General features: G+C 42.8%; 1 protein-coding gene across 2 annotated transcripts in view; it reads right to left on the reverse strand.

Moving 5' to 3' along the window:
• KIAA0100 (KIAA0100 ortholog) overlaps nt 1–14,186 on the reverse strand; it is a 134,762-nt gene that overhangs the window by 31,108 nt on the left and 89,468 nt on the right. For both annotated transcript variants that reach the window (XM_033921661.1, XM_033921663.1), the window contains 4 exons: nt 8,130–8,309; nt 7,662–7,783; nt 2,334–2,489; nt 2,083–2,204 (listed from right to left, as the gene is read on the reverse strand). In XM_033921661.1, the coding sequence (XP_033777552.1) occupies nt 2,083–2,204; nt 2,334–2,489; nt 7,662–7,783; nt 8,130–8,309 (580 nt within the window). The remainder of the gene's footprint in view (nt 1–2,082; nt 2,205–2,333; nt 2,490–7,661; nt 7,784–8,129; nt 8,310–14,186) is intronic.

Here is a 14,186-nt window from a genome sequence, read left to right on the forward strand (position 1 = left end):
GTCGATCGCGATCGACGCGTTGGGCACCCCTGCTTTAGAAGAAAGGCGGAAGAGGGGAGATATGTTAGAGACATTTAAATACCTATGCGGTGAAAATGTGTGCGAGTCGAGTGTCTTTCATTTAAAAGGAAGGTCTAAAATGAGAGAGCATAGGATGAGGTTAAGAGGTGATAGGCTCAGGAGTAATCTTAAGGAATTACTTTTTTACAGAATGGGTGGTAGATGTGTGGAACAGTCTCTTGGAAGAGGTGGTGGAGACAAGATTGTGTCTGAATTCAAGAAAGCATGGGATAGACACATGGGATCTCTTAGAGAGAGGAAGAGATAATGGTTACTGAATATGGGCAGACTAGATGGGCCATTTGGTCTTTATCTGCTATCATGTTTCTATGATAAATATGTTAAAAGGATGCGGTCCCAGCATAGACCCCTGAGGAACTCCACTATTTATTTATTTATTTTAAAAAATTTATATACCGCATACAACTATGCGGTTTCCATATCACATACATAAAATCTTTCCCTACGATTATCACATAAAACATGTCTAAACAACATCATTAATCATCTCTGTTATAAACAGGGATAGAGTGCAAATTCAATCAATTCAGAAATACAAGCAAGCTTTAAATCATACATGGCTTTCAAAAATATTCTAAAAGGCGATTATCAACTGAAATATACCTTAGCATAAGAAAGCATTGGCAAATAATTGAGTTTTCAGCATTTTCTTAAAATTCATCCTCCCATACAAAACCGCAGGATACCAGACAAGGAATTCCATAGTTCTACGCCAGCCACAGATATCATTGATGCTCCGATCCTAGCACTACTTACCCTTTTTCATTGAGAATATTGGCCATTTAACCCTACTCTGTTTTCTATCTTTTAACCAGTTCAAAATCCATAATAGGACATTATCTCCTATCCCCACAACTTCCTAATTTCTTCAGAGGTCTTTCTTGAGGTACTTTGTCAAATGCCTTTTGAAAATTCAGATACAAAATGTCAACCAGCTCATCTTTATTCAAGCTTATTCACCCTTCAAAGGAATGTAGTAGATTGCTGGAACAAGATTTCCCTTGACTAAATCCACGTTGTCTATCTTTTAACCAGTTCTAAATCCACAATAGGACATTACCTCATACCCCACGACTTTCTAATTTCCTCAGAAGTCTCTCTCAAGGTACTTTATCAAATGCCTTTTGAAAATCCAGATACACAATATCGACCAGCTCACCTTTATTCACTCCTTCAATGAAATGTAGTTGATTACAATGAAATGTAATTGATTACAAAAACAAGATTTCTCTTGACTAAATCTATGTTGGTTTGTCTCATTAATCCATGCTTTTGTAAATGCTCTGTAATTTTGATCTTTATAATAGTCTCTACCATTTTTTTCGGCACAGATATCAGACTCACTGGTCTATAATTTTCTGATCATCTATGGAACCCTTGTTAAAAATCAGCATCACATTTGCCACCCTCCAGTACCATGTAATTTGGAATGTATACCGTCTAGTCCAGGCGATTTTTTTTTTTTTTCTAGTCCAGGCAATTTACTACTCTTCAATTTGTCAAATTGCCTAATTACATCTTCTGGTGTTTCAGATACTTGTTTTAGTTTTTCTGATTCATCAGCATTCTGATTCATCAGCACTGAATAATATTTCTGGCACTGGTATCTCCCCCATATCTTTCTCAAACAAAAATACTCCGCATTAGATGGAACAGGTGCTGCCACCAGGAAGAGATCTATCTCAACTTGTTTTTGTCTATGAACAATCATAATGCATTGGCAACACCCTAGCAAAATTATCTAATGGAGTCAAATCCTGGGCTTAGCTGTGCTAGAGTCTCGAAAAACATGTAAGTTTTTACTGAACATGGGCTGGTTTCCTACCACTGGTCTCCTGCCAAAGTCTGTTCTCTCTCTCTCTCTTTAGCTCTCCTCCTCAACTTCACTTTTTTTTGTTAATAAATAAGGGAATAAATAAACAGAACAAAACAAGTGAAAGAAGATTAGCATTGCAAAAAGAAAGAGCTTTTGAATTAACTTTTGATTCCTTTGCTGGTTACCTGATAAGAATGTTCAGATCCTCACTCTTCTGCTGTAAGTCCGATTTCTCTTGGGACAGTTGTGCCTGTAGTTTCTGGTTCATATCAAGAAGAATCTCATTCTTACTTTCATCCAGCAAAGACTAAAAGAAATGAATATTAGTCAAAAGAAAGGTATTTACCTAATGCCACAGATCTTTGCCAGTGATCACACCCCTTTTCCTGGGACAGCTCCTCCACTCCCCCCCAAGCTCCCCCCCCCCAAGCAGCACCTTCATGATGGAGTAGATTTGTTTCTCCAGCTGACGAATTTGTGCTACATGTTGTCTCACTGCTTCCTGCAGATGAAGGATGCTGCTGCGCTGCTCCTCAGGATTGCTGGAGATTTCTAGCTGGAATCGCACACGCTGCTTCTTCTCACTGTGTTCCTGAGAAAGTTAAGGAAAAAGGAAAAAAAGCACCAAAATGAAGTTCACATATGCATATAGTTCTTGGGTTCTAGAATCTGTCTCTTGCCTACTTGCTGTATAGAGATTTGTATTTAGAAGGTCCAGAATTATCTGGTTATCTTTTTTTTATTTTAGAATTTTTCAAAAATGTTTACATAAGAAACATACAGGATATGGAAATCAGGAAACCAAGTATTTGCATACAAAATTAAACCATCAAAGCTCTCATTACATTGAGAGGAGTGCAATTATCTGGTTATGTTAACATGTTGGCCAATTTCTATTTATGAAGACTGTTTTGCCCACACAAGTTGTGTGGCAATATTAGTATGTCAGTATTTAGCTAAAGATTTTAGCCTGCCCCCTACCATGCATACAGCCCCATTCTTTTTTGTCTCCGATACTTTTGCCCATAAAGATTAAGTGGCCCAGACAAATGAAGACATTTTAAAGAGCAGATTTATGCTACTAAAAGCATATTTTATCCGCATTAATCTCGTATAACATGGTAGATGACATAAGAAAGAGCTATTAGTCCATCCAGTCTATCCAATTTTTTGATATATCCCATCTGCCAGCCACACAGCATAACCAACTGTAAAAGATGATACTCCTTATCCAAGACAGTTCTTATTATCTTCCATCACTATACCCTACCCTGCTTGTAGCTCAGCATATAAGATCATCTTTTTAGTTCATATCCAGCACTAACTTTCCCTCCTCCAGTCCAATCACAAGGTCCCTGACCAGCCTTCTTTACCTCTTTTGTAGCCAGTCCCAACAGAGGAGTTTTCTTATACTAAGTTCTTACAAAAGTTTTCCACTCTTCTGAATCTTCATCAGGCCACTGTGCTCACAAGCAGTAAGGATTTTCAAGCTATCCTTCAGACATGTAAACTTCTGCACGATAGGTCCCCCACTTCTTGACTGCTGAACAGCAGCAGAGATGCCTGGACAATGCAACCAAGCTGAAACAAAAATTCAACATTGAAGGGCAGGCATTCTTGAATTGCATTGTTGCTATTGATGAAACGTGGGTCAGAGACTTTGAGAAGGAGCTGAAATCACAGTCCAACGAGTGGAGAACTCCATCTTCCCCACGACCAAAAAAATTTTGACAAGCTCGTTCAAAAGTCAAACAAATGATGATTTTTGCTTATGATCATGAAGGCAATCATCATCACAGACAAAGTTCCATGTGGAAAAAGTGTAACAGCAGTGTATTATCGTGATTTTTTGCACAAAACCCGAAAAATGCACAAAATCTGACCTCAGTTGCTCTTGGCTGGGCCACTCATTCTTCAAGACAACGCTTGCCCTCACATAAGGAATGTTGTCATTGAAAAACTACGAAAAAAAAAGCTGGGAGGTGTTACCTCATGCTCCCTACAGTCCAGACATGAGTCCACCAGACATCGACCTTTTTCCAAAGTTGAAACAACCTATGCGTGGACATTGTTTTGCATCTTTGGAAGAGCTTTCTTCTGCTGTTACTCGAGCCATTCAGCAACTGAACAAAAACTGCGTCTTGGATGGAATAATGAAGCTTCCCGGACGTTGGGACTTGGTCATTGCAAAACAAGGATTGTATTGAAGGATTGTAAAGAAATACTTGAAAAAAATAAAACATGTAAATTAAAAAAAAAAAAAAAAAAAGTGTGCATTATTTATGAAATGACCCTCGTATTTCACTATCTTATCGCAAATTGTATTTCTCTTCCCCTACCTTTCCAAATGTGTCTATGTTTTTGTCATTGTTCTTGTCTTAGTCATGTCACCCTGATGATTTTATATTCTTCTTTTGTACGCTGCTTCGACATTTTTTTAAGTGGTACATCACATTTTTTTATAAACTTGAGAAACTCTCTCAATCAGTAAAGTCAGTTCTGCTTGTAGCAAGATGATCTTCCACTAGAAAATCTTATCATGCTAAATGGAAGTGTTTTTCCTTATGGGCACATGCAAAGTCAATATCCTCTTCATTGCCCACTGGATTATATCATCACATATCTTCTACATTTGTCAAACTCTGGCCTAAAGACACTCTGTAAGATTTCATTTGTCTGCCATTTCAGAGTACCACTCATTGGTGTATGATAAACCAGTTTCACAGCACCCTCTCGTTTCTCGCTCTATGAGAGGTCTTACCAATCTGAGACCTCCACTGAGAGACCCTCCTCCATCCTGGGACCTCAATGTAGTCTTGGAACAATTGATGAAAGACCCTTTTATGCTGCTGGGATCTGCATCTCTCACCTTTCTTTCCTAGAAAACAATTTTTCTTACAGAGCTCACATCAGCTAGGAGAGTTAGTGAGCTTCAAGCTTTAGTCATGTATTATCCTTATTTACAATTTCTTCTAAATAAAGTGCAATTACGGACTCATCCTAAATTTCTTCCCAAGGTGGTTTTGGAATTCCACCTTAATCAAACCATCACTTTGCTGATGTTCTTTCCACCTCCTCACTTCTCTGCAACAGAAGAGTCCCTTCATACACTAGATTGCAGAAGAGCACTTCTTTTTTTACCTCAAGGAGACTTCTCAATTCCTCAAATCCAGCCAACTATTCATTTCCTACAATCCAGCTACCCGTGGCCAACCAGCAACTAAAAGAGATATATTATTATGCATCCACTTTTGTTGCACAAGAGCTCATATATAGCCCCCTAATTCAATTGGGGCACATAAACTACGAGCTACAACTGCTTCAATAGCAAACTTGAAAATCAATCCTAATTCAGAATATCTGCAGAGCAGCAATCTGGTCTTCAGTGCATACATTTACAAAGCACTATTGTTTAGACCAAAGCTTAGCACAAGACGTTCATTTTGGACAATTATGTAATTTATTTGCATTGTAATTTATATCCACCGCCTGTCTGCTTTTTCAGCTTGGGACTCACCAAAAAGTATGCCTGCATATCCCCTGCTTGTCTCCGGAGAAAGCGAAGTTGCTTACCTTTAACAAATGTTCTCTGTTGATAGCAGGGGAATGCAGCTACACTTGCCCGCCCACAGTCCTCTCATCTCGACTTGTTATATTGCTAGAGACAAAACTGACAGGATGAGGGGAGGGGCTCCAGGTGTAGGGCATCCTGCACATGCTCAGTAAGCCAAAAGTTAACTATAGCTAGGAGAGAGCACCGACACATGGGCTCAGTCAGAGGACTTCACCAACAAGTGTGGCTGCATTCTCATGCTGTCTACGGAGAGCACCTATTACAGGTAAGCAACTTTGCTTTTTCCCCTACTACCTTCAAAATTGCTCTGGGTTTTATCTAAATAGTTTATGTTAGTGTCTCACTTTTCTGGTTTCTTTACCATTCTATGGACAACTGAAACTCACACTCTATGATCTACTCTCTTGGATTTCTGCACCCAAAATGAATCTCAGCTTTTTTTTTCCCAGCATATACTCCTGGCAGAATTCTATGCAAAAAAAAAACAACAAAATTCTGCACACAAAATTTGCAAATTCTGCAAGTTTATTTGACAACATTTAAACAATATTTTTGCTAATTATCCAGAATTCCAGTACAATTCAGTATTTTCATTAAATTATACTAAAGAAAACAAGAAGCCTTCAAGTTTATCTAGCAGTACACCTTTGTAAAAGCCCACCTTAGTGAAGTTTGGCTGATTTGTTTTCATAGTACTTCATTTTGCCTTTATGTTGTTGAAAAACATTTCTAAAAGCCGACTTATTTCAATAAATTCAGAATAAAAAACTTTTTCTATCTTTTGTTGTTTGAGCAGTTTATTTTTCCATTCATTTAGGTCCTAGAGTCCCTTTTTCTGCTTTTCTTTGTTTTTTCATAACTATATTCCCAGGATCACCTGCCAATTTTATATTTTGTCCCTATCTATCCTGTCCAGCATCTGTCCACCCTGTCTCTATCCTGAGCTTCTCCCCTCCGTGTCCCTCTCCATTCCCCTGCATCCATCATTCCTCTTTCAGAATCACCCCTTTTCAAGCAATGTTCCTGTGTCTAGCAGTCCTTCTATGCCCTGTCTCAATGCTCTCTTCCCATCAAGCATTTCTCTCCATGTCTGACCCTCTTCATGCCCAGCACTGCTTCACTGTCCCCCCCGTCTCTAAGCTCAGTTCCCATCTAGGATATCTTCTCTATATTTCTGTGCCTCTCTCTGTGTAGGATCTTCCACCCTGAGACAGCTTCTCTCCCCTCAAGTCTGCATCTGACTCATCCTTCTCTCTCCCCCCTCTAACATCCCCAGCCAGCATCTCAATCTATCTCCCCCTGAGCTAGTACCTCTCTCCCCAGCCAGCATCTCTCACCCTGTCCCCCCAGCCAGCATCTTTCTCACCCCTGCCCCCCCCAGCCAGCATCTTTCTCACCCCTGCCCCCCCAGCCAGCATCTCTCTCTCCCCATCCCCCCAGCAATGCATTTTTCTCACCCCTGTCCCCCCAGCCATACATTTTTCTCACCCCTGCCCCCAAGCCATACATTTTTCTCACCCCCTGTCCCTCCCAGCCAGCATCTCTCACTCTCTTCCCCATTGTCCACTATCTCAGCAACGCCAATTCCAGTCAATGGCAGCCTGCCGCCAGCTAGGCATGCTTCCCTCTACTGTGGTCCCGCCAAAGAAAGAGGAAATTACATCATCGAGAGCAGGACTTCGTTAGAGGGAAGCCTGCAGAGTGCACACAAGGAGCTCAAAGTTGTTGCCAGTAGCAATTTGAAGAGGGAGTGTAGCTCAAAACCATATTTTGCGCAGACTTCGGGTAATTATGCGTCCCTTGGGAATTCTGCACAAATTCTGCATTGCACAGTAGTGTAGAATTCCACCAGGAGTAAGCATTAAAACTTAGCTGAGAAGTAGTCTACTGTTCCTCAAGCTTTCTTTTTACATACTATTTACTCCTTCAGGATCTCCACTTTGTAAGATGTTCTTCAGTCATTTACAAATGACATTCTTTTCCTTGTAACCCTTCTACAATCTCTCTCACAGAAACATTGAGCAGCACCAGCTCCAGGACCGATCCCTGTGGGACTCAAGTTCTCACCTTTCTTTCTTCAGAGAAGTGCTACATCAGTAGCATCTTCTGGAACCTCTCTCACTGCCTATCAGTGGCAAGCTCTGGACCCTGTCTCTTGTCCATCAGCTACATCAGAAACATGTTCTGTACCTTTCGCTTTGGTTCCACATGCAGCAACAAGTTGTTTACAATGTCCAGAATCATGGCATACTGTGCAGGGTTGGTAGATATCTCCAAGTCATGATGGATGAGGGTGAAGGTGTCGGCAGCTCCTTTAACCACAAGGAGGACAAATAACCAGAATATCACTACCTCTTTCAGTCATCTCACAAACACATACTTAACTCTAATATTGTCTACCTCCATGCTAACCTGATACCGCGTTCTTCTTCATTTCATGTATCCTCAGTGGAACCCTAATATTACCTCCCTCCGTGCTTCCTAATTCCAATCCTGCTTCTTTCTTCACAAGTATCTTTATCCAATCCCCACAATGTCACTTCCCTCCTCCCAAGTCTGCCCACTCAACCTCCAATAGCATTTCTCTACTTATCTTAGCAATACAGCTCACCTGATATTTTCACTCAGCCCCTCACAAAAATGCATCTGAATACATACCCTCCTGCTTCTTCAGTAGATCCTCCTTCTGATTTTCTGGTATCTCTGGTGGCTTAATCTGCGAGGCTAGTTCTGGGTCAATGTCATGACTATAGCTGATGTAGTACATCCGACAGTTACAACGTGAAATGATTCTCTGCACCTGCTGACTATGTTGGGCCTCTACAGGTTGGTTCCAGTCTGAAGAATCAGGACACAAAAGTCAGAAACAGTGGAAGTGCATGGCTATTTCACCCTGCCACCTACACAGAAATGACTTTTCTACCGTTTGACTGCTGGATGCTAGTTTATCCCAGTAAGACAAAGTTGTTTCTCCATGGACAATCAGGATGGCTACAGCGTCACAAGTAGCCACGACATAACCGGTCAGTGTGTATTCCCAGAGCTCAGAAGCCTCCAAGAAGCTTCTGAGCTCACTCAGGTGTTCCTGCCATCAGTCACATACCTGTTAACTCATTTTTTGTTCAGCCATGAATACAGATGTACCTCTATCATCACCTTATTCATTTTCACTTCAGCAGAGTAAAGAGGATCATTGAATTTAACTTAGCAGAGGTCTTCTTTGAAATGCCCATGGGAACAAAAATTTTAAAAAAAGAAAAATGAGCTTTAAACGATGCCCAAAATGCATCTGTGACATTTCTGAAGCACACACGACTGATGGATATCTGTCTTGGCTCCTCAAATTATGTCTATTCTAATTAATGCCACCCCCCTTTTACAAAACTGTAGTCCGGTTTTTAGCACCGACCGTAGCAGTAACAGTGCCAATGCTCATAGGAATTCTATGAGTGTCGGAGCTGTTAACACTATGGTTTTGTAAAAATGGGAGGGGGGGGGGGTTAAAAGTAGAGCAATAAAAAAAATACAACTATAAAAATGCTGGATGGCTCTCTTCCAAAAAGATGAAACAATAAAAAACTTCAGTTGTTACAGAGATTAAGAGATTATCTCACGATGGAAAATTTTCGAACAGTGACTATGCTACTGTATTTGATTAGTGCAATTCACTGCATCTTGGTTTACCCAAATATGTGATACATGTTCTACAAATTGCGCAAAAAGTGGCGGTCCGAATTCTAGTGCAAGCCTCCAAATATGAGCATATTATCAGCAGAAAAACAACTGCTTTTACATACAAGCAGCAGCGAAACCTACCGCAACCACCAAGAGCCCACAGACCCGATCCTGCCAGGAGTGTGAACTCCTCCCCCTGCAGTCCATTGGAGAGATCAATCTGCCTGTTTTTAAATATCAGCAGCAGTGGAGATCAACTGCTTTTACACCTAAGCAGCAACGAGACCAGCCACAACCACCGAGAGCACACAGACCCGATCCTACCAAGAGTGTGAACTCTTCCCCCCATGCAATCCGCTAAGAAGATCGACTGTCGGCTCCGGGCGGCTTTCCCGCAGAGGAGAGAATCCTGCATTCACCGTGGGCCTCATCTGGGGCAGCCTCCTTGGAGCGGCTGGGGCACGGGCAGTGTATCTGGGAGGGAATGCATGGATGGGATAACATCGCAGGGGAGGAGACATAGGCATCCTGGGACTGTCTGCCAAGTCTCTTCCCTGAAGAAGCCCTTTCTGGAAACGTCAATCGCTCCTCCTAAACTTACTTGCTCCACTTCATCACTGACGCTGAAACCGTGGATTGAAGACAAAGTTTTATTTTATTTTTCTTTCCAGCTTATGATTTATCTTTAATCTTATCTATTGTTTTGCCTTTTGTCTTTGTTTTGTTCTATTTCTATCATTTAAATTTCTCCAGAATTCTACTGTTCAACGGCTCCCCCTTCTGCTTCTATTCCTTTCTCTCCTCTCTTCTACCTTCCAAAGTATTTAGATCAATGCTGTCTTGTTAAAATGTTTATTTTATTTTTATTTATTTTTCCTCTAACTCTACTTTTCACTTCTCTATTACCCTCCAGGTACTTTAGTTAGATTGTGAGCCTTCGGGACAGTAAGGGAATTTTTCAAGTACCTTTCTTATTTCTAATTTTAATGTATATTTTCTGTAAACCGCTTAGAACCTAACGGATGTAGCGGTATATAAGAAATAAATTACATTACATTACATTACATATTACACCAATTTTGTGTAGTTTACATTGGCTACCTGTTGCCTGGCATGTTGAGTTTAAGACTTTGAGTTTGATCTTTAAAGTTTTGAAAGACAACTGCCTGTAGTTTTAAGCTCATTGTTCTTTAGTTTCCAACCAAAGAGAAAGCACAGTTACTTACCGTAACAGGTGTTATCCAGGGACAGCAGGCAGATATTCTTGACTGATGGGTGACGGCACCGACGGAGCCCCGGTACGGACAATTTTAGAGTGATTGCACTCTAAGAACTTTAGAAAGTTCTAGCTCGGCCGCACCGCGCACGCGCGAGTGCCTTCCCGCCCGACAGAGGCGCGCGGTCCCTCAGTTAGTATAAGCCAGCTAAGAAGCCAACCCGGGGAGGTGGGTGGGACGCAAGAATATCTGCCTGCTGTCCCTGGATAACACCTGTTACGGTAAGTAACTGTGCTTTATCCCAGGACAAGCAGGCAGCATATTCTTGACTGATGGGTGACCTCCAAGCTAACAAAAAGAGGGATGGAGGGAAGGTTGGCCATTAGGAAAACAAATTTTGCAAAACAGATTGGCCGAAGTGTCCATCCCGTCTGGAAAAAGCATCCAGACAATAATGAGATGTAAAAGTGTGAACTGAGGACCAAGTAGCAGCCTTGCAGATTTCCTCAATAGAAGTGGAGCGGAGGAAAGCTACAGATGCTGCCATTGCTCTGACTCTATGGGCCGTGACAGAACCTTCCAGTGTCAGTCCGGTCTGAGCATAACAGAATGAAATGCACGCTGCCAGCCAATTAGACAACGTACGTTTAGAAACGGGACGTCCCAATTTATTTGGATCAAAGGACAGAAAAAGTTGAGGAACTGATCTGTGGGGTTTCGTACGCTCTAGATAGTAAGCCAGAGCCCTTTTACAATCCAAAGTGTGTAAAGCTTGTTCTCCAGAATGAGAATGAGGTTTTGGAAAGAAAACAGGGAGAACAATGGATTGGTTGAGATGGAATTCAGATACAACCTTAGGGAGAAACTTTGGATGTGTACGCAGAACCACCTTGTCATGGTGAAAAACCGTAAAGGGAGGATCTGCGACCAGTGCATGAAGCTCACTGACCCTCCTGGCAGAGGTAAGGGCAATAAGGAAAAGCACCTTCCAAGTAAGAAACTTGAAAGGAGAGGTAGCCAAGGGTTCAAATGGAGGCTTCATTAAAGCAGAAAGAACCACATTGAGATCCCAGATAACAGGAGGGGCTTTAAGAGGTGGTTTCACGTTGAAAAGCCCACGCATGAACCTGGACACCAGGGGATGAGCTGAGAGAAGTTTTCCATGGACTGGCTCATGAAAAGCTGAAATGGCACTGAGGTGGACTCTGATGGACGAAGACTTAAGGCCAGAGTCAGACAAAGAGAGCAAATAGTCCAACAACGTCTCCACTGCCAGGGAAGTGGGATCAAGATGATGAAGAAGACACCAGGAGGAAAATCTCGTCCACTTCTGATGGTAACATTGCAGAGTGGTTGGTTTCCTGGAGGCATCCAGAATGGAACGAACAGGCTGAGATAAGAGAGTATCATGAGATGTCAGCCCGAGAGATACCAAGCTGTCAGGTGTAGAGACTGGAGGTTGGGATGAAGGAGGGTTTCCTGCTGTTGCGTAAGCAGAGAAGGAAACAGAGGAAGAAGAAAAGGTTCCCTGGAACTGAGTTGAAGTAGAAGGGAGAACCAATGTTGCCTGGGCCACCTCGGAGCAATCAGAATCATGGTGGCTCGTTCCCTCTTGAGCTTGAATAAGGTTCTCAACATTAGAGGCAGAGGAGGGAAGGCGTACAGGAACAGATTCGACCAGTCGAGGAGAAAAGCATCCGCTGTCAGACGGTGAGGAGAGTAAAGTCTGGAGCAGAAGAGGGGCAGCTGGTGATTGTGAGGAGCTGCAAAGAGGTCTATCTGAGGAGTGCCCCATTGAGTGAAGATAGACTGCAGAGTTATAGGATCGAGTGTCCACTCGTGAGGCTGGAGAATTCTGCTGAGTTTGTCCGCTAAAGAATTCTGTGTTCCCTGAATGTAGATAGCTTTCAGGAAGAGATGGTGATCTATGGCCCAATTCCAGATCTTTTGGGCTTCTTGGCATAGAAGGCGAGAGCCTGTCCCACCCTGTTTGTTGATGTAGTACATCGCAACTTGATTGTCTGTGCACAACAAGAGGACCTGAGGAAAGAGAAGATGTTGGAAAGCCTTGAGGGCATAAAACATCGCTCTGAGTTCCAGGAAATTGATTTGATGCTTCTTTTCCTGGGCTGTCCAAAGACCTTGAGTCTGGAACTCGTTCAAGTGAGCTCCCCATGCATAAAGAGAGGCGTCGGTGGTGATAACCAGGTGATGAGGGGGCTGATGGAACAGAAGACCTCTGGATAGATTTGAGGATACCAACCACCATTGAAGAGACTGACGAAGAGATGATGTCACAGATATGTGTCGTGAGCAAGGATCCGTCGCTTGGGACCACTGAGTAGCAAGGGTCCATTGAGGAGTGCGTAGGTGAAGACGTGCGAGGGGCGTGACATGAACTGTAGACGCCATGTGCCCCAAGAGTACCATCATTTGCCTGGCTGAGATGGAAGGCAGTGAAAGTACCTGTTGACATAGAGACTGAAGGGTCTGAAGACGATTGGATGGCAGGAAAGCTCTCATGAGGAGTGTGTCCAGGATCGCTCCAATGAATTGAAGTCTCTGAGTAGGGATGAGATGAGATTTGGGTAGATTGATCTCGAACCCCAGAATTTGTAGAAACAAGATGGTTTGGTTGGTGGCCAGAAGAACTGCTTGAGCGGATGTGGCCTTGATTAACCAGTCGTCCAGGTAAGGGAAGACCTGGAAGTGATGAGAGCGTAGAAATGCCGCTACCACAATGAGACACTTGGTGAAGACCCTTGGAGAGGAGGCAAGGCCGAAGGGCAGCACCTTGTATTGGTAATGAGAATGATTGATCATGAAGCGTAGGTACTGTCTGGAAGCCAGATTTACTGGTATGTGAGTGTACGCTTCTTTGAGATCGAGGGAACATAGCCAGTCGCCTTGATTGAGAAGAGGATAAAGAGTGGCCAGAGAAAGCATCTTGAACTTTTCTTTGACCAAATATTTGTTGAGATCGCGGAGATCTAGAATGGGTCTGAGATCTCCTGTTTTTTTGGGGACTAAAAAATATCGGGAGTAGAACCCCTGCCCCTGCTGGTCTAGGGGAACTTCTTCTATGGCATTTAGAAGAAGGAGGGATTGAACCTCTTGGAGAAGAAGGGTTAATTGAGGACTGGAAGCAGACTCTTTTGGTTGACTTGGAGGAGGTAGTGACTGAAAGTTGAGAGAGTAGCCGTGGCGGATGATGTTGAGGACCCACTGGTCTGACGTGATAAGTTCCCAACGGCTTATGAAATAAGTAAGGCGTCCTCCTATAGGTTGTGGAAGTTGGGTAGAAGGAACAAAACTGGCTATGTTCTGGAGAATTAAGTCAAAAGGGTTGTGTAGACTTTTGCACTGGTGCAGGTTTTACCTGTTGTTGTTGCTGAGGCTGTCTAGCAGCCGGCCTTTGTTGTCTCTGGCGTCGTTGCTGGGGAGCAGCTTGAGGCAGAGGACGAGCCACAAATCTACGCTGGTAGGAGGATTGTGGACGAAAAGGTCTGGTTGTTGGCGGCTTCTTAGACTTAAGAAGTGTATCCCATCTAGTCTCATGAGCCGATAACTTTTGAGTGGTGGAGTCCATGGAATCTCCAAACAACTCATCCCCTAGGCAAGGTGCATTGGCTAGCCGATCCTGATGGTTAACATCGAGTTCAGAAACCCTAAGCCAGGCCAGCCGTCTCATTGCCACTGAGATGGCTGTAGCCCTAGAGGTCAGCTCGAAGGTGTCATAAATGGATCTAACCATGAATTTCCGGAGCTGGAAAAGCGAAGAACAAGTTTGGTGAAAAACCGACTTTTTCCGATCAGGGAGATA

Source organism: Geotrypetes seraphini, chromosome 15, assembly GCF_902459505.1.
Source record: "Geotrypetes seraphini chromosome 15, aGeoSer1.1, whole genome shotgun sequence".
In the NCBI taxonomy this organism is placed as follows: domain Eukaryota; kingdom Metazoa; phylum Chordata; class Amphibia; order Gymnophiona; family Dermophiidae; genus Geotrypetes; species Geotrypetes seraphini.